This window comes from Asterias rubens, chromosome 4, assembly GCF_902459465.1.
Source record: "Asterias rubens chromosome 4, eAstRub1.3, whole genome shotgun sequence".
NCBI classification, from domain to species: Eukaryota; Metazoa; Echinodermata; class Asteroidea; order Forcipulatida; family Asteriidae; genus Asterias; species Asterias rubens.
In genome coordinates this window covers 7,776,039-7,798,251 of record NC_047065.1, presented here as the reverse complement: position 1 = coordinate 7,798,251, position 22,213 = coordinate 7,776,039, and the positions used below count along the sequence as shown (strand labels likewise).

At 37.0% G+C, this 22,213-nt stretch overlaps 1 protein-coding gene across 1 annotated transcript in view; it reads left to right on the top strand.

The window, feature by feature from the left end:
- Positions 1-21,981, top strand: part of LOC117289234 (guanine nucleotide-binding protein G(o) subunit alpha-like) — a 40,843-nt gene extending 18,862 nt beyond the window's left edge. Inside the window, exons 3-8 of the mRNA XM_033770257.1 lie at positions 7,446-7,587; positions 8,915-9,075; positions 12,508-12,636; positions 17,466-17,595; positions 18,995-19,148; positions 20,443-21,981. Of these exons, the coding sequence (XP_033626148.1) occupies positions 7,446-7,587; positions 8,915-9,075; positions 12,508-12,636; positions 17,466-17,595; positions 18,995-19,148; positions 20,443-20,630 (904 nt within the window). The 3' untranslated portion in view covers positions 20,631-21,981. The remainder of the gene's footprint in view (positions 1-7,445; positions 7,588-8,914; positions 9,076-12,507; positions 12,637-17,465; positions 17,596-18,994; positions 19,149-20,442) is intronic.
- The last annotated feature ends 232 nt before the right edge of the window (positions 21,982-22,213 follow it).

Here is a 22,213-nt window from a genome sequence, read left to right as displayed (position 1 = left end):
GGAAATCATTATAAGTAGGCTGTATAGAAACACAGCCAATTTTGTTTTGGTTATCAACTTCATAATTAAATTTTCCGCCGTGTGATGTATGGGGCTTACAATAGATTTGCCTGTAATTGCTATAACAATGTGAGTACGGTGCTCACTACAGGCCACATCAAAACATGGCAAGAAAACAGCTCCCTCTAAAGTGACATAGTTTCCGAGAAAGAAGTAGTTTTCCACGAATTTGATTTCATGACCTCATTTATTTACAATTTGAGGTCTCGAAATCAAGCATTTGAAAGCACACAACTTCGTGTGACAATGGTGCGACAAGGGTGTTTTTTTCTTTCATTAATATCTCGCAACTTTGCAACCGATTGAGTTCAAATTTTCACAGGTTTGTTATTTTATACATCTTTTGAGATACACCAACGGTGAAAACTAGTCTTTGTATGTTTATTGTAATTTCTAAATAGAATGCATAATAATGAAGTGTGTTGACTGAAATCTGTCTACCATTCTTTAGAGCCGTTGGTTTTATTTTTAAATTTCCCAAAGTTGGGAACGCTTTTGACATTGATTTCGGTTATTCACCAAAGAATTATAACGCACCTAACCTAAACGTGAACGTATTTATGCTATGCAATATACATGCGACATGAATTCATGTACAAAGTGAGCTTGCCTAGCATAAGAAGGCCAAATGATACAAGAACCCTTGGTATACGTAGGCTGCGTGGAAGGTAATGAATTAAACATAATAACCCGAGTCCTACAAAACACTGTCTAGCTATACTTGTCGCTATATCAGTGCGTGGGCGGTAGGCATGGCCTGCCATAGCTGGTATATTATTATATAGTTCAAGATTATAATGTATTGACCTATATTTGTTCATAAACAGTGAGCGGATTTTACTTACGCGCCAGTAAACCATGCTTTCATTCACCTGTGACAAATTGGCCATGTTTGGAAACAATTTGACGCAGTGTTGACAATTTACTCCAGAATGACAAAACGAACCTTATTTTTTAATGTTGTATTGTTTCACTGGGCGGCGAAAAGTGCATCTCTTGTACATTGTATATTAAAATATCCAACGTGTATAACTGATAGTATGACAGATTAATGTGTTTGGATACAATGACTGATTCGTATCAAATAGTAAACCTCATTTATTATGAACCAGACCGTGCAATCTTAATTGACGACTGCCTCAAACTATCGAGCCCCCCCCCCCCACCTCACTTAAAAATGTCCGGATACGACTATTCAACTTCTAAGTGACATTAAATGTTTAAAATACCAATGTAACATGTGAGAATGGTTTTACGCCTGTTTTTAATTATAGCAATTACATAAAGCAACTTTAACAACAACAACTTTAACAACAACAACAACAACAACAACAACAACAACAACGACGACATCGACAACGACATCGACAACGACAACGACAACGACAACGACAACAACAACAACAACAACAACAATTAACAAATTTGATGTTCAAATTTTTCACAAAAAAAATTTGTTTCCTTTGGGTACTTTTTCTAACACAAAACACAATGTCCACAGACTTACATCAAACTTACACAGATTGAAGATAATGATAATACAAAGCTTCCCATAAAATATTAGTTGCTGAGGTGCTGTAATTTTTGAGAAATAAGTAAAACAATGTCATGAAAATACGTTTTTAAAAGCTTAAATAATTTTCGTCTCATTATCAGTGAGACGAAAATTATTATCATGACATTGTTTTACTAATTTCTCAAAAACTACAGCTCCTCAGCAACTAATATTTTCAGGGAAGCTTTATACTATCATTATCTTCAAACGGTGTAAGTTTAGTGTAAATCTGTAGACATTGTGTTTTTCGTTCTACAAAAAGTACATAGACCATTTAAGCCCGATTTTAAGTCACCATACCCAGTGAAAAAACAAGAACAGAATTGGTTTAAGCAGGCCCACCTATAAAACTTTCAGTTTATCAAACCAATAGCTGTTTTATGAATCGTTCTTGGAATAAACAAATGAATTATTTAAATATATTGGCCTGCATTGTCGATAAATTATATAAAAAAATAGTAGACCAATCTACGTTGTCAACGCGTTGACCTGTACAAAAATAAATGTATATACAGATGTAGGCCTATACATTTTGAACACCTTTTTTCTGAGTTTAAAGCCATTACGCTTTCGGAACAGAAACAAAAAAAGTTCACAGATTTACAAAGGACTTACAGGGTTTACAGAAGGTAATGGTAAAAGACTTCTCTTGAAATACTAGCCCATGAAATGATCTACTTTTTGAGAAAACGTTAAAACAATTATAAATTCTCGACTACGAGAATAACGGAGTTATAGTAAACACATATCATGACACGGCAAAACGTGCGAAAACAAGGTAGGGTTTTCCCGTTACTTTTTCCGACTCCGATGACCGATTGAGCCTAAATTTCCACAGGTTTGTTATTTTATATAGAAGTTGTGATACACGAAGTGTGGGCCTTGGATAATACTGTTTACCGAAAGTGTCCAATGGCTTTAACAACTCAGAAAAAGGTGTACCCTTTTTTTAAGTTTAAAAACTCAGAAAAATGCGTACATGATAATCTGACATCCTATGTTTGTTGTTGCCGCCGTTATTTCTTTTTAAATAACCTACAAATTAATGAGGTCAATTATCATGCCTGACCGATTTACATAAACGGTATAATTTAATAAGTTGAAGCAACAATATAGTTTAACAATATTTACACTTGTAAATTCTACATGGTGTGATTTTTTAAATGTTTCAGTGCAATCACCTTTTTATATTGTGTAGGCCTAACTGGTTTTACACATCTTTTGATTACAGTTTTTATACTTTTGTTTTAACCTTGACAGCCCCTGTACAACTTGTAACTATTGTGCATGTCTAAATATTTTAAATAAATAAATTAATAAAATAAATTCATTCGGCAACCTCCCAATAAGTACTCTCAACTGTACTATAACTGGTCAGTTCAATGTTAAACCATGGGAGCATGTTTGAAAATGATAAATAGAAATTTCCCTCCACACAATTGTTTTGATAAACCTGGAATCAGTGTATCCAGAATGCCCCCTTAATTTGCCTTGATTTATTTATATAGTACGCAAATTTTTATATACGGAAGAAGAGCTTCGCGTCATCCATTCAATGAGAAAATAGAGTCGATGTCACGTGGAGGTCTAAAAACCAAACTCTGTCTGAGACTGTTTTCCCTCAACGTTTTTTTTCGTGAATGATCCGTGATGTGAGCATTTTTTTTTCCAATGCCTTTATGAAAAACTGTATATTTAATTCACTACATATTTCACTAAACCCTTAAAGACAGTGGACACTATTGGTAATTGTCAAAGACCAGTCTTCCCACTTGGTGTATCTCATTCTATACATAAAATAACAAACCTGTGAAAATTCGAGCTCAATCGGTCGTTGGAGTTGCGAGATAAAAAAAACACCCTTGTCACACGGAGTTGTGTACTTTCAGATGCTTGATTTCGAGACCTCAAATTCTAAACTTGAGGTCTCGAAATCAAATTCGTGGAAAATTACTTCTTTCTCGAAAACTACGTTGCTTCAGAGGGAGCCGTTTCTCACAATGTTTTATACTGTCAACCGCTCTCCATTACTCGTTACCAAGAAAGGTTTTATGCTAATTATTATTTTGAGTAATTACCAATAGTGTCCACTGCCTTTAAAAACACCCTGTTTAATAAGGGGCATCTACTTCAAAGGCACTTTTTAAACGATGCCATTTGACATGTTGATGTATTTTAGCTTGATTTTTGTTATAAATATAGCCGGAATTGCAACAGGTTAAACAAGTTATGTAAATACGAATATCACCCGCACGAAACCTCATTGGAAAAAAATGCTTAAGCCGAGCATGCACAAACCCTGGCGCGTATTCAGGTAGATGATACATTAGGCCTGCTGCACCGCTAAATGTCAAAGTGCCAAGCTTGGAACTAGTGCACTTCGTGTTCACCGCAGACAACACGATTCCCGCCAAAAATCTTTGCATAAATAGACAGGTATAGTATATTATAGGTAAGCAGATGGTAATATCTGGACGATGGTGTGTGTAGTACGGCACTGATCAAAAAGACTACAGCGTGGTGAAACGGTAAATGAGAGTCTCTTTGGGAAATCCGTAATCACGACATTTTGGAAAGGGGAAACATTTTCAAGGATTGGTGATTTCAGGTTCGTTCTAAAGACAGTGTGCATCAGGTTGAATCAAAATGCCATTTTACTGCGAGGTGTTTGCCATCCGTGTGCGGCTAATTAAAGCAGTAGACCTAACGTCGTGAACTTGATGCTTTGTGCGTAGTTTGACTGCCCGTATCTCACATGGATTGAGTTAGGAATCCCTTTAAGTGCATTATGCACGGCATATAAGGAAGGTCGAAAGCCAACAACACTGTCAGGCATTTTAAAGTAGGCCTACGTGAATTTATGAGAGGTATGACAAATAGTAGCATTTCATAAACAAGTAGCCGTTTGATTTATTGTATTTTTTTTCACGGCAGCTTTTATATCAGTCTGGTTTATTGACTGTTTGGCACATCATGCTGTAGATTTATACTATTGGATGAATGAGCTATTTGCATAATCACCACACCAGTAAACTGTTTAATTAATTTGATGTCCACTCTCTTTTGGTGTATAGGTATATAGGGCCTATATCAAAGTAGTATATGCAGGAAATTTACAGTGTTATTGGAGTAGGCCTATATGCCTAAAATAAAAAGCAAAAAAGGTCTGCATTGGGATTTTTTTGTAAAATAAACCACCACACTAACCATCCTGCCTGATTAAATTGTATTTTCTATTATTTTCTATTATCGGTTGCTTAGCGGGCAAGACAAATAATCAGCTCAAGTTATCTGCAGCTTCCCGAACTTTCACCAGAGTTTAAATGTAAATACTCTCTAGTTTAAAAAAAAAATAAAAATATTTCTATCAATCTGAATTGATTTTATTGGGTTTGACACAAAACCATCGCAAGAATCTGAACTGAATAACACAACAAAACGAGTTAAAGTTTTTGTGCACCTAATTCCCAAACCAGGCACTTCCTGACAAAACTCAAAACTTGATCATTTGCTCAGATAAAAAAAATACTAGGTGAAAAGAGTTTTGAAGACTAATTGACACTCATAAAAATCTGACTTTTGGAAGATAACTGAAATAAAATTTTAAAACGTTTTTGTCGTACTCAAATTCGTCTATTTCCGAAGTTTTGAACAGCTCTTTGTTTCATATTGGAGAACTATATGACATTGGCTTAGGCATGTTTTGGGGTGAAGGTGGGCGTCCGCATGGGACAATGGGTGCGTTCGATTAGCTTCCCCGGGTCGACCCCAGCGTGTGGCGTTTTCTTTTTCCAGGACGAACGTGTGTAGATAATTACCCACATTCGTCCTGGGGAAAAAATTGCCACACACCGGGGTAGACCAAGGGGAGCTAAACGAACGCACCCTATATCACTGTTTCTTATAGTGGATTGAAGACATCCTCATTATCATCTAAAAAAATGGTTATAGACAATACCAGTAACTTAATGAAAGCAATTACATTACAAACAATCTCCCTTGGCTCTACCTCTACTTCGCAATCCAGAAAAACTTCTTTCATTTTATAGGATAAGGTTGATTAGGTTTAACTGCAATGGGTTGTTACACCTGCACCAGCGAGTTGACCTGTAATTTCACACTTTCTCCATAGGACCACGTAATAAGGCTGTTGCAGCCAAGCCGCTCTTCCATAAACTCAGAGTTTAAAGGCAGTGGACACTATTGGTAATTACTCAAAATAATTATTAGCATAAAACCTTTCTTGGTGACAAGTAATGGGGAGAGGTTGATGGTATAAAACATTGTGAGAAACAGCTCCCTCTGAAGTGCCATAGTTTTGGAGAAAGAAGTAATTTTCCACGAATTTGATTTCGAGACCTCAAGTTTAGAACTTGAGGTTTCGAAATCAACCATCTAAACGCACACAACTTCGTGTGACAAGGGTGTTTTCTTCTGTCATTATTATCTCGCAACTTTGATGACAGATTGAGCTCAAATTTTCACAGGTTTATTTTATGCATATGTTGTGATACACCAACTGTGAAGGCTAGTCTTTGACAATTACCAATAGTGTCCACTGCCTTTAAAAAATATAGTTACCCTGGCAGACTGGAACTGATTCTATATGTGGCGAGCCGAGTATCCCCCGTACCTGGCTATAAACGATTTTGCATGAGAGTTGTCAACAAGAGTAAAGGAATCAATACAGGTTGGGACGAAATTCCTAGAACCCGTCAGGGGCCGTGTGCCCAGGGTACGTGGCTCCTTCACCGCCGAGTGCAATAGCTAATCACATTCTAATATAACGGGATGTAGTACCTTCATGTTCGTTGTTTTATAGTAATGAGGGTCGTATGAGATGTGGAGCATGTAAATGAAATGGTGCAAGGACTTTAACCTTATTGCTGTCCTTGGTTTAATTAAGATTTCAGGTAAATACACATATAAAACAGATCTGTGGCAATTGTTGAATGGTGACATTACACTCGTATTTGTACATAATGTGATAGTTTTACCAACATCAAATGACTTATTTTCTTTAAGAGCTCCGACAACTTATGGGTTTTGATACACAAGATTATGCTTAATTCAGAGCATTGTAACATGGGATTGTTCGAGGAACCTATCTTTCTTTATCGAAGATTACCACCAAAGGATGCATGTTCGTTGAACTCTTCTCATCGGCTAAGATACCCCTGCATTGGGCGCCATCTTTGATGAAACGTGCACGCGTGAAAGGCTATATCATTGCCTGAGAGTTGTGCGCAGTCGCGTAAACGCGTGCACTTCCATTCTTTTACATCAGAGATGGTGGTCAATGTCGTCACGTGCAATTCAACTATAGACCGTACAAGTCTCGCGCATAAATTCAAACTTTTTGGGACCACCTTGGTCCCACGTGCATAACTTTAAAGGCACTGAGTACTATTGGTAATTGCTCATAATAATTGTTAGCATAAAAACTTATTTTAACGATCATTGGAGAGATGCTGATAGTACAAAACATTGTGAGAAACGGTTCCCTCTGAAGTAACGTCGTTTGCGAGAAAGAAGTAATTTCTCACTAAAATAATTATTTGAATATGATTTCCCTCAGAACTAGATTTTGAGGTCTCGAATTCAAGCATCTGAAAGCACATAATTTGTGTGACAAGGGCTTTTTTCTTTCATTTAATATTGTGATACATCAACTGAGAAGAATGGTCTATGAAAATAACCAAAAGGTGTCCAGTTCTTTAAACACGTGAAGGAATCAAACTCGCTCACGGCGAATGTTCGAACAAACAAGCGCGATACTTGCACAGTGTGTTCACTTTTAACAATAATCTGTTTATTTGATTTCTTCCAGAATTATTCACGAAGAAGGATTTAGTGATGAAGACGCCAAGGTGTTCAGACCGGTCGTATTCAGCAACACGTTGCAGTCAATGGTATCAATAGTCAGAGCCATGGAGAAACTGGAAATATCCTATGGAGATCCAGCGAGAGAGGTAGGTTGGGAACAAGACCTTCATATAAAAACTTTGTTAATCATGCAAACAAAATTTCCTCAAAACATGAACCATGGTGAAAGGCCAATTTTCTTACCAGGCATTGACATTTGACCTGCAATCTTTGAAACTCAAGGAGAAGATGTATTTATTCAATATCAAGAATATTTTATTCAATAGATTGAAATATCAGTCAGAAAGTATTTACAAGTGTGCAAATAAGTCACACGCAATATTGTTTAACCTGGTGACAGCAATGGTGTCAACATGCACAGTGTATAAAAATGTCACTTGCTAATCACCATGCAAGACTAGGCCATCTGTACCTTATTGGGGCTTCCGTCTCCTTGTAGTAAAAATAGAGAGTTCACATTTTTAAAATGTACCATTAAATTGACGTGTTAAGTCAAAATAAAAATTGTAGTTAATTCACCAACAATAGGGGTGATCGTAACGGGCGCCCTCTTTATTTCCGCCGACTAAGGACAAGTTTTGTTAAACGGCAAAAACATCAAATTTCTGATTAAAAAAAATGGGCACAACAGGTACAACGATATAGGCCTAGGCCAAGTTTTAAAACGATTGTGAAGCGTCATAGATTGCACCGGAGAGCTAATAATGTTTAAATTTCTCCTGGGGTCTAACCAAAGAGGGCTCCATACCCAACATGATTTGTGAACTTATCTTAATGCAACTTATGTTGCCACAGGTATTTGCCATTTGCCTGTGGTCCCCCCCCCCCACAACTGTACCCCATTGGAATCACTGGTACTACTCCCACCACAGACCGTCTTACCATTGCTGATGTTTTGAGTTCGGTGGTTATCACAACCCAACCATTCTCGGATGTTGTCTATACCCAGGCGTTTTGGTTGATCCATGGAACAATGGCATCCCCTGATAATGAAACTGTCCTACTTAGAAAAAGGTCCGCAATGGGAGTCTTTGAGGCGCTAGGTGGCAGCAGACTTACCGTCTAGGTAAATTTCCATTGTTTACGTAATTCTGAGCATGCGCACATTACCAAGAACAATGGATTTTACCTGGTAAGTCTGCTGCCACCAAGCGTCTTGAAAGTCTCCCATTAAAGTTCACTCTAGCTCCTCCGTCTGAAATCTGCCCTTGATCGAGTTTTTAAAAATATATTTCTGCAATTATAATTGCAAGATGTTGATTTGTTCCATAGAGCTGTACACACTTCTTGCATGACAATAATTGAGGTTTGTTTTTGTGTAACCAAGTGTTATATCACATGGTTTTACCTGATCTGTGTTTCTAAAGAAAGACAGTAACCCCTTTTGAAACATTTGGACTTTCTCGCAAACAGGATGATTGTAAGATGGTGCTGGACATCGTAAGCAAGATGTTAGATTCTGAACCCTACTCCTCCCCCCTGCTAGGCGCCTTAAAAAGACTCTGGGTCGACCATGGTATAAAGGAATGCTTCAATCGATCAAGAGAATATCAACTGAATGATTCTGCTAAATAGTAAGTCGTTTTCATTTAGCCCTGACATTCACGTTGAAAGGGTCTATGTACTTTTTGAAGGACAACAAAGACAATGTCCACATTAAACTTACACAGTTTGAAGATAATAGAAAGCTTCCCTGAAAATATTACTTGCTGAGGTTCTGTAGTTTTTGAGAAATGAGTAAAACAATGTCATGAAAATAATTTTCGTCTAAGTGATCATGAGACGAAAATTATTTTAGCATGTAAAAAACGTATTTTCATGACTCTTCTCTTACCTATTCAGTCTCCTGACGATGACTAGAGCAAGTTAGTCGAAACGTCGAGACCAAAAACCAAAACCCTTTAGAGGGAGGTTTACCTTTAGTAATTGATCAATAAACTATAAGGACCCTAGAAACTTACTGGAGGAAAAGAACTTCAGCTGTTAAAAGGAACCAATCCCTTCAAAGAACTGGTTTTAGAGATAATGATTAAAACACATTTCAATATGAGAAACGTTTCTGGATGAAACGTTTCTCACATTGTATATTTCAATTACGGATAATTCTTCATGTGTGGACGTAACTGCTCTAGATCTTCACAATATCTCAAAAGAAAACGCTACCATTTGTTGAAATGAATTTTACCAGGTTAGTTTTAAAGGCGGACACTGTTGGTAATTATACTCAAAATACTTGTTAGCATAAAACGTTTCATGGTAGTGAGTAATGGGGAGAGATTGATAGTATAAAACATTGTGAGAAACGGCTCCCTCTGAAGTAACGTAGTTTTCGAGAAAGAAGTTATTTTCCACGAATTTGATTTCGAGACCTAAGATTTAGAATTTGAGGGTCTCGAAATCAAGCAACTTCGTGTGACAATGGTGTTTTTTCTTTCATGCTTATCTGTGACTTTGACGACCAATTGAGCTCAAATTTTCACAGGTTTATTATTTGATGCATTCTGTTGAGATACTCCAAGTGAGAAGACTAGTCTTTGACAATTACCAACAGTATCCAGGTCTTTCAGTGTAGGATTAAAATAATCGAACGGTTTATAAAAATTGACGGTAAACTTTGCCTTTATGCTATAGATAGATTAAGGAAATGACTCAATTTAAGTGGCTTTTAAAAGACTGCAATCATTTATACTTTCTTGTTTTCCACGAACACATCCTACGTTAACTTCTTTGGAAAATGTCATCAAATTAAGTCCTTCGTTTCTTCGTTACGCAGACCACTCATGTTTTTCAAATGAATATCTGAACAATTTTAGGAGATTTTTTTTCAAATGAAATGTTACTTAGGCGTAGCATTAAGCTTCCAGACTTGATACTATAGTTCTACATATGCAGAAGTTAAACAGTTAAATGTATAGAAGTTTAAACGAATGAGGAGCTATTTAAAGTTCATTGTAATTTTCGTTGACAAAAAACAAACGATGGCCCTGCTTTTAATAATCTGAAAACGCATGTGACAATTATTTACCCACTCATTTGGATTTAACTAGACCGAATACACATTGTTACTGTATGCTGTTTGCCGTCTCCAGTGTAGAACAGTCGCCTTCGGAAGTTCTATAATCTGATAAAGTCTCTTCACAGTTTATTGGTATAAATGAGTTTACAGGAATATTTTTTAAATACTCTTTAAAACCGTAACAAACAAAAACAAAAATGACGTATGGGGTGATAATTCAAGTAACAGTTTATTTTAACAGACCACTGTACCATTTCTTCGTGATGGCCATTTCGAACATCCTTTATGACCAGATTCAACCCAGTGCTGAGGTTCAATTTTGACCCTAATCGATTCAAAAAGCATGTTAGATTTGACCCCCTAGAGAGTTAGATTTGACTCCGGGTGAAGAAAAACGTACATTGAACCAGTGAACCAGTTAGGAGCAATTGGCATTCTTCTTGATTTTTATATTAGGATGGTCTGTTGGAATGAGCACTTAGCTATCCCTAAGGAATATTATGCTCGTTTTTCATGGACGTACCCATTAAAAAAAACTTTAAAAACAGTCTCCTTGGCTGTGACCATTTTTTGTATAGTAAATTTCGTGTATCGGGCATGCTTACAGTTTTATCAAGTTTGTTTCTAACTGGACCCAAGTTGTGACTCAAAACAGATGAGTCGGGTATTCCTGCTCTTGTCTGATGTATTAGTTTATCAGTATATGAAAGAAGACGATACTAATTTAAGTTTCTATCAAACATGCATATCAATAATCGTCTTACCAAGGAAACCAATAGTTTACTCTTATCTGAAGAATTCCTACTCAACAGAAGCCTGGATACAGCGTAATTAATATTAAAATTCCATGGGAAATGGATGCTTGGAATTCCGGCATTGAAACCTTCTCAAGAACAATACTGTTTTTTGTTGGGTTTTTTTTCGTTTCACGATAATGAGCTATTTTTCAATGACGACAACAACATCCGCTCGTCCATGATCTTCCTTGATTCTATAAAAGATAATCAAATTCTGGCCATCTTTTACCACATGATTGATCGGTAGATTGATAAATGATAACGAGTATAGAGAGAGGAGGGCGATGTTATAACATAACCTGACGTCCTTCTCTATTCAGTCTACGTCGTTTAGTTTCCTCTCTAGCTCACTTACAGGAAATGTATCGGTCAAACTTAACGTCTTTGGAAAGATGAGTCCGATAAAAAGGCTTGGAGAATCTATAAATATGGCAGAGGCTGAAATGAGTATCGCCTGAGGCGGGTTTTTGTTGAAATGTACGAGGTGATTTTGTCTTTTTTTTATGGATAGATAAAGTCGCGGTATCATGTGTTCTGGGGGACATTGTGGGACGGGAATCTTCGGCAGGGGTTTTGTGTTTGAGATGTCGTTATGGTGTGATAGTTATATTCTCACTTTATGTATATCCTAACATAAATGATATCTAACAAAATAATCTTTGAAAATTTTGACTAAATTTGTCAGAGAACAATACAAGAAAAAACACCATTGTTGCACAAGTGTGCTTTCAGATGCATAATAAAAGCCTTCAGGACTGAAGTTGTTTGGGTTCGAATCACCAGCCGTGACACGTGTGTCCTTAAGCAAGACACTTAAACATTGCTTCGTCCTTCGAATGGGACGTAAAGCCATTGGTCCCATAAGTTGTGTAACGCATGTAAAAGAACCCAGTGCACTTATCGAAAAGAGAAGCGGTTCGCTCCGGTGTTCCCGGCTGTGGCTGCTGTATGCGCCGTATAGCACCTTGTAAACCCTTATAAGGTGCTTACTTATTTAGTCTCTTAATTCATCACTGCAACAACATATCTTTCTGAAAGTTTGTATATACTCAGCGCCTTGAGTACCTTGTTTGGTAGATACGTGCACTATATAAGACTTCGATATTTCAACTGTTAACTATAGATTTCAAAATATAATTGGGTTTGAGTACTATGTAAGTTCTGACAATTTTTTATTTTATTTTGTGGATTAGCTTTTTAGACAGTTTGGACCGTATCGGTTCGGACGACTACCTGCCTAACGAACAAGACATTCTACGGACGCGAGTCAAGACAACGGGCATCGTTGAAACACACTTCACCTTCAAAAATTTACACTTCAGGTGAGTCAGTTTCTTAAAGGCAGTGGACACTATAATTGCTAACTACTCAAAATATGTATTAGCATAAAACCTGACTTGGTAACAAGTAATGGGGAAATGATGATGGTATATAACATTGTGAGAAACGGCTTCCTCTGAAGTGACATAGTTTTCGAGAAAGAGATAACTTTCCGCGAATTTGATTTCGAGACCTCAGAATTGGATTTTGAGGTCTCGAAATCAAGCATCTGAAAGCACACAACTCCGTATGACAAGGGTGTTTTTTCTTTCATTGTTATCTCGCAACTTCGACATCCAATCGAGGTGAAACCTTCACTTTTTTTAACTTGAGAAGGTAGTGTCTTATTATAAATACCCAACAAAAAAAGAGATCTTTAACTTTTGCTGCCATCCGATGCTGGGTTTACATGACCCAAAGTAATAAAAGTACTGTACATACAGGAGGCTATATCCGCTGGTAAAGTAGAATAGCAAATACATATAAATCAAGATATCATAATAATCAAACATTTAAAGACGATACAAGCCAAATCGCAGCAGTATGCAACTAAAACAATTCAAATACATCAGAAGTGGTGGCCTTGTTGACGTAGTGGTATCTGTCTTCGCTTACCACCTCTGGGACCCGATTCGAATCCTGCCGGGGCACATAATATGTGGATCGTGTTTTCAGTCCCTACCTGACTGCGTGGGTTTTCCCTGGAAACAATCTCGAAGGTTTTCCTCCCACATCTAAAACTGAAACTTCCTTCCTTGCCTATCTCTTCATTGGATTATTGGCTAATAGCCTAACAGCGATTAAGTCCGCTTTGCTGAGAGGCCTTGACTTCACACAATAAATGAAATAAAATGAAAGAAGTAAATTTAGAAGTTTCTAACTGGAATAAGGTTACAGCTAAAATTGTAAAATATGCAAACTAACGGAAGGGAGGCGGGCTAGTGCATTCACCCTAAGCCAAGATTCTCAGCATCTGGCCTGTACAGGGGTAAATCAACCGGGGCAACCTTGAGTGCATCGTGGAGGAAGACCATGTTGATTCCGGTGCTGTTTGATACTGTCTTTGAATCAAGATATGGTACAGCATAATGAGGGTAACAAACAAAAATTGTCCATTGTTACTTCCTTTGGATCGGAAGGGCAACTCAGCGCGACAATGTTGATGATGGAAATTTGCACCGGGGATACCAACCTACGCCGATGTCTCTTTAGCATTGTATTGGCTACACTCCGAGCTTTTTTTTCGAGCCCTGTGAACAAAACCACATGCACTGTTTTACTCGGGTGGGACTATATAGCTTATTCATTCTTTTATATTGCACCGAGATATGTAAGTCAGCAAAAGAAATATTGGCAACACTATCGCTGCAATGGTTACTGAAGCGTTGTTCCATGGCCCTTCGAACCCATTATTTTTGCTGAATCATTTAATATGTATGGTCTCGTTAAAAAAAAAGTTAGAATTGTAAATCTTTGTCTTTGAAGAACCCAGTACCTGTATTTGTTTTACCGAATCACTCGTCATTTTGTAATAAACCACTCTACATGAGGTTTAATGTGTATAAACGTACAGTCAGTCGTTGTTTACGATTAAGTTAAACGTTCTACGTACTAAAATTTTAACTGTTGATTTATACTGCACACGCTGAAACTTACAGTCAGCTTCTTTACTGTCCATTAATTTGTTAACAATTTCAGACGTCGTATTCAAAAAGGTAATTACATCAATCTTGCACACTGTCAATTTTATATATGTAACACTGAGTTCTATAGCTGTTTCTGTAAAATTATTGTACAGGCAACTTATAAAATCATATTTTCTTTAACTGGATTATTTGAGTGAGCCTTATTTATAAATACAAATACTAATAAGTTATTACAAAAAGCTATAACAAGGGAAGGGAAACTGTTGACAGAAGGACATGATTCCCAACACATAATACAGTCATACAAAGACTTATTCAGAAACAAACAACACACAGGTTTGTGTAAAGGTTGAAAAAAGGTACGAGTACCCTGTCATCATCATATTAAGGTCGCGATAACCTTGATAATTGAGCTTGCTGAATAGTCATCCCCACACTATACATTACCACGGTAGAGTGCCCTCAGAACCCACTATAACTATACCTCACTCACCCTCCCATTAGGAGCAGGGACGGCCATCAATTCGATTACATAGCTTTAACTTTGGTGCATTATGCCAAAACAATTGATTGATAACTGAATCAATGGAGTCGGGCAAGACAATGATTAGGGCCTGCATCAAGTACAAAACCACTTTTCAACCAGATAATTTATCAATTATTTAATTTCGATTAATTTGCTCGCACACAGCTCTTACTCAAGATAAAACATAACACGGTTGACATAAAACACTCAACAGGCGCAAGTTATCACAACAATTACAAACGGGTCTTTTTATTTTTTTTTCTCAGAAGAAAACATGTATTTGAAATGGTTTCACTCTTTTATTATATTTCCTTCTTGAAGTTTACCACTTTCGAGAAATGCTGTTTAAATTGTTGTGTAATATCCAATGGTTAGAATGTTTAAACAAAGCAATACGAATAATACAATTTAAATTTAAATAAATAACTATTTTAAGTATATTAAATACATAAGACGAAAGTAGCAACAACAGCAGCAACAAGAAACAAACAAACAAACAAACAAACAAACAAACAAACAAACAAACAAACAAACAAACAAACAAACAAACAAACAAACAAACAAACAAACAAAAAAACAAACAAACAAGCACTAATGACGGGTGGTTTGTTTTTTACCAAAACAAGATCGACATGTAAAATTTCAATTTACCACCCGGTGGGTAATGCAAGTCTGGCATAATATAAATTCTAGTCATAGCTTTTCCAGCCTACTATGACGGTAAAGGTAATTTAGCTATCTTAGGTAGATAGCACACCGTTTCGATGAACTACTCGTGATTTTAATCACAAAGCCTATTTTAGCTCACACAGTACACGCAGGCCCGCGTGCACGAGTCACAGCACGTCATGGATGTTATCCTCACGATGTTTGGTCGGATTTAATTTTAATTTTAATTTTCCCTTAAGTCCACAACATGCACAACACAGCAAAATATAAATTGCACTTGCGATATTAGCGCAGCATATTGATAAAATAGTCTGACAAGCCGCGTTATTATGGCGTCAGTATATTACAAGGATGCATGCAAAATAAAAACAAGAAACGGATGCTATCATTAGTGCACTATTGAGATGCATTATGCCCTAATAATAATAATAATAATAATAAGACTTGTAATGCGCACATATCCACCCTGCTGGGTGTTCAAGGCGCAGAACAATACTCGTCTATAACGAGGCTAACCTTTATGTTTCATTGTTAATGAATTGGCTACGTGAAAAAAAGATGACTCAACAGGGGTATACTCTGACGTAGTGAGGTCATTCTCAGGTCATTAAATGTTGATGACGCAGCCAATGCTACTCGCATTTTGAAATCTGCCCAATTCGTGGTCCAGCAATACATATCAGCGTTACAATCTCATTACGCGTCATTTTCTCCTGAGACCGTCTGTGGAGTGGGGAATACATTACGCGCATGGTGCTTGAGTCCCTCTAGCGTTGACTCATTCAACAATATAACATTTTCGTCGCTTTCTCGCTCGAATTGCATGTTGTGATGCGAGATCGATGTTTTGACTTGTTCTTATTGTTGTTATGAAAAGTCATGATTTTGGAACTTCTATAGAGTCCTTGACCTTTGATGCAACAAAGATTTTTTAAATGAAAATAAAGACATTTTACGATGAATAAAAACACACACTGTCAGTTTCACTAATGAATGTTAATATATCAACGCAAGTGTACATTTTGAACCTATGCAAATTGCAGAAAATTCAAATCTATTTAATAAATAACAGAGCTGTACTGAAGGCAACGAAAGAACGTCATTCTTTATTTGAATGACTATTCAGCACCGATTCAATGGGCCTTTTTGGAACATGACGGATATCTACAAATGCATGGCCAAACCATATTTATAAACACGGCCCCATTGGACCTGTGTACGAGTATAGACGGATGCAAAGATTTGGAACAATTTGTTGTGTTGTTTGTATTTTATTTTTACTTTAAAAACTTTAAAAGCAAATGGTTTCAAAACTACCACCCCACCGATAGTTACGAATAAAAAGCCTGAGAGACTTTTTGAAGTTGTAATTTGTATAAGCAATATTCAAACTGCCTTAAAAATTCTCACTTAGTGGTCTACATTTATACCTTGCCCAAAATAAATTTGAAGGATTAAACATAGAAATAGAGTCACAACATTTGGACTGGGGTAAACACTTCATCAATATTCTACAGCAAATAAAAAAATTCAGAAGTCGTCCACATTATGCTTTGGAGTTCTGTCAAGAAATACCCGACAAAACGACAACAACAACAACAACAAAAACAGCAACAACAACAACAATAACAACAACAACAACAACAACAACAACAACAACAACAACAACAACAACAACAACAACAACAACAACAACAACAACAACAACAACAACGACAAAAACATAGTTGAAAGTTGGGGTGTTTGAGGGGCTGTATGGGTCGGGGTAAACCTCGACCATTGAACGGGAGATGTTCTGGGTTTCGCCTGTAGTTTTGTGTTCCTGTAGGACAAGTCTCTTGCTCGTCATGGAAGCGAGCATCATTTCAGAATGTTTTCTGCTCAGTAAAAGGAATTCGATTGCATCGTGACATGGTAGTCACTTATTTTCATTGTAAAGTATTTGATATTCTCAATAAATATTTGTATTATTTTTCTTACTTTCTCAAAGGCTATTTGACGTTGGGGGTCAGAGGTCAGAAAGGAAAAAGTGGATACACTGTTTTGAAGATGTCACAGCAATCATATTCTGTGTAGCATTAAGTGGGTATGACCAACGGTTGCTAGAAGACGACACAACGGTAAGGCATTTCTTTCAAACTATAGTCATGTGTTTTACTAAGAAATGTGCACTCCGATCTTTTGCCGAAAGACTGTTTTACAACCTTTTTTTCTAGACAGAATGATGTTGATCTTTCCAAACGAAAAAAAAAATCAAATACTTTCGCGTATGCCAGTCATAATGTTCATGTACATGTATATCTCCAACTAGTCCAATGTTCTTGGTCCAGATTTCTTCATTGTGTTTATCAAGTATCCGGTCTTACAACTAAATTACCCGTTACCCTGGTAACCCGTGGTTCACTTAAGAGAACACGGTTATACTGTCTAGGTTGGTTGAAAGTCTTGGTTTATTTATAACATCATTTTTAATAATGAAAATTATAAGGCAAGGCCTTTCATCACGAATTTAAATCAGTTTCTGCGTGCTATTGATTTTTCTTCACCGTTTTTTTATTTAATATTTAGTGATTTTAGTATTTGGTGCATGTTTGACCGTGTCAACAATTTGGTACTTTTTAATTTGTATTGTTCTTCCATTTTTGTAAACATTTTATTGTGTTATAAGGTACTTTTAGATTGTCTTTTTATGTTTGTAAAGCCGGCCCAATTTCATAAAGCCTGTAAGCATAACAAGTTGCGAAGCATGAAATGTCTTTCTTGATTAAAACAGGGTTACCAACCAAATTGCCATGTGAGTTTCAGGATAAGCAAAGAACAGCTGAATACCAGTATCAAGCAATTATGCAACAAATACAAATTTGGATGGTAATCCTGTTTTTATCAAGGAAGAAACTTCATTCTAAGCAAATGTTTTTGGCTTTATGAAATTGGGCCCAGCGCATTGGTGCCGCTGCTTATGCGATTTATAAATGGTTGATATTAATATTAGTATTATTGTGAACTACACTGGTGATATTAATCAACCTAAATATTGTACATTTTGCTTACTTTGGTGTTTTCTCCCTCGTTTATTTTGTTTTAAAGGGTGTATGTACTTTTTGTAGGACAAAAAACACAATGTCCACAGATTTACACTAAACTTACACAGTTTGAAGATAATGATGGCAGAAAGCTTCCCTAAAAATACTACGTGCTGAGGTGCTGTAGTTTTTGGGACATGAGTAAAACAATGTCATGAAAATAATTTTCGTCTCATGAGACGAAAATTATTTTAAGCATTTACAAACGTTTTTTTCATGATATTGTTTTACTCATTTCTCAAAAACTACAGCACCTCAGTAAGTAATATTTGAAGGGAAGCTTTCCACTATCAATATCTTCAAACCCTGTACGTTTAATGTAAATCTATGGACTTTTTGAAAAAGTACCCAAATCCGCTAAATTATTGTTATGATATTATGTGCAACTTTTGTGTATAAAAAATATGAACTGAGAACCGTTCACTTCTGTTTACAGAATCGGATGCATGAAAGCCTTAAACTTTTCGACTCAATCTGCAACAATAAATGGTTTACTGACACGTCAATCATCCTCTTCCTCAACAAGAAAGATCTATTTGAGGACAAGATTGAGAAATCTCCTCTCTCCATTTGTTTCCCAGAGTACACAGGTAAGAGGTCAAAGGTCATTGTTTCTCTTTAATGAGAGACTTTCCAACGCTAGGAGGCAGCAGACTTACCGGGTAAATTTCCATTGTTTACGTAGTTCTGAGCATGCAAATAATTCTGAGAACAATGGCTTTACCCGGTAAATCTGCTGCCACCTATCGTCCTAGAAAGTCTCCTATTGACCCCTTACACACAAGAGATTAAGTTGAACGTGTCTGATTTTAATTCTGAAATGATATATGTTTAAAGGTCGGCAATTCAGTCACCATTAGGAAATTTGTATTCATAAACAAATTTGTGTTTCATATTTATATAAACCACGGATACCTAACCCAGTCAGCTTCCCCTGGCTTATAATATTTATATCTGAAATATAAGAAGTTGCATCCCCCCTTAAAGACAATGGACACCTTTGGTTATTGTCAAAGACCAGTCTCCTCACTTGGTGTATCTCAACATATGCATAAAATAACACACCTGTGTAAATTTGAGCTCAATCGGTCATCGAAGTTACGAGATAATAATGAAAGAAAAAACACTCTTGTCACACGAAGTTGTGTGCGATAAGAGGGTTGATTTCGAGATCTCAAGTTCTAAATCTGAGGTCTCGAAATCAACATTCGTGGAAAATTACTTCTTTCTCGAAAACTACGACACTTCCGAGGGAGCCGTTTCTCGCAATGTTTTATTCCACCAACCTCTCCCCATTACTCGTCACCGAGAAAGGTTTTATGCTAATAATTATTTTTAGTAATTGCCAATAGTGTCCACTACCTTAAGGTGATCCCCTGGCTGCTGCTTTCCAGGCTAGATTGTAACCTTGGGTGTGATCCCTGGCTACATGTCAGCTATAAGTTATGTGGCTTTTATAACTGGCACCCCAAATTGACAAACATATGGAGACCGGCAACATAAGGCTAAAGATAACTCAGTTTATAGAGCGCCGGTGTGGCAGGAGATTCTGTCCTTCCGGAGATTCGGTGTCCCCCCCCCCATGGTGAACTGAGTTATAAACTACTTCTGATAGCGCCCTCTTTGTAATCATCCTCCTCCCACGTTTTTTTACTCATGGGGGGACAGAATTCCCCGGGGAAACCGGCACGTTAATCTGGAGGTCAATCTGGAGGTCGTTAGTTCGAATTCCACTCTTGTAAACGTTTTAAGCCCCAATTCGTGTATCTCATGACGTACTGTAGGCCTATAGTGAAGTATTTTAATGGATTTCATAGTTATGACAGGAAAAGTTTATTTAAACTGGGCAATAATTACCGGAATTATTTGTGTCTTATTGAACAGGTGAGAATGAATACTTAGCGGCAGTCATGTACATCCAGTCCCAATTTGAAGCACTTAACAAGAGTAGCAACAAGGAAATATATACACACATGACGTGTGCTACGGACACTACCAATATTCAGTTTGTATTTGATGCCGTCACAGATACCATCATAGCAAACAACTTGCGAGGATGCGGCTTGTACTGAGGGCCTTTCTGGGCCTCCGTATACAAACGCTGTATATAAAGTTGTACATTGGGCATTTGAGGATAATAATGGTCCGTTCGCTACATACGGCGGGAGAACAAGCCTTTGTGCCGATGTCGGTTGGGGTTGCGAGTCTGTTACGTCACGCGGGAAATAAACGCTAAAAAAGTGGCGTTGACAAATGCCCGATTGCCTGATTGCCTGTGCGTGTGAAACGCATGGGAGAATCCACGCAAGTAACCAGTGAGGTGGGCAGAATATCAAGATCTTCTGCTGTTTTGGAAACTGAAGTTTGTGGACATCAATTCTAAGTTGGGAGTGAAGATGGTTGGAGTTTATTTGGCAGTTGCCAACTTCAGGATTTTCACTTACTAACAGCGAGAGAGAGACAATAATCGACGCAGACGTGGAATAAACGGGGACACAACCAGGTGACAGATATTTTAAAAACTAAATTTTCCCGCCTTCGGTACTCGTTGTGACTATTTAAAACAAAACTGTTTCATTAAGAAAAAATGTGAACTGTGTAGTAACTATTACATTTGATATACTGATGAATATTTGGATGCCAATAACCACTCTTCTTGCAGCAAGTTGTTTATTTTAAAATTCATTTTGCATGTAATCATGTATTGTGCCGTTCGTATTACGACAATCTGTTGCTAACTTCAATGCAAGGTTATCCCAAACTGTGGTTAGTGATTATAAGATGGTCTACTTTACCAAATTTGTATAAAAATCGAGGACATTATTGTAGGTTTTGATTATAGCCACAGGCTTTCATGCATTTTGCAAACAATAGCAAAGAAATCAGGTATTTCAAACCACGACAATGAGACTCTGACAAATTTGTATTATTGAAGAAGAAAAAAATTGCTTTTTTGAAAAAATACATTAAATGAATTCCCTGTTATATTTTCAAATGACGTGTAAAGTAACCTAATCAGTTGACCAACGTAACGTATATTGTTGACAGGATACCTGCCTTACGTCTGAGGACCACCGAACACGGGCACCAGGCGAGTCGGTTTAGAAACCACTTTATATAGTTTCGTGGCATTATACTTGTATACTTTTGTGAATTTTTTTTAGTGATTTTTGTTGTCACCTTCAGGTGTTTTTAGGCCACAAAATCTTTAGTATCACGTCTGTTTAGTGCACAGTAAATGGCGACATTTGGCAAGAAACATTTGAACATTGCATTGCAACGTTAAGCATGGATACCATGTAGGGAATTCAGTTATTCTGAAAACTGCCCACATTGCAATTCTTTTCAAGACACCGGACACTATTGGTAGTTGTCATAGACAAGTCTTCCTATTTGGTGTATCTCAACATATGCATAAAATAACAGGAGAAAATTTGAGCTTAATTGATCCTCGAAGTTCCGAGATATAAAAAACACCCTTGTCATACAAAGTTGTGTGCTTTCAAATGCTTGATTTCGAGACTTCTAAGACTAATTCTGATGTCTCGAAATCGAATTCGTGGAAAATTACTTCTTTCTCGAAAACTACGTTACTTTAGAGGGAGCCGTTTCCCACAATGTATTAAACTATCAACAGCTCTCCATTACCCATTAC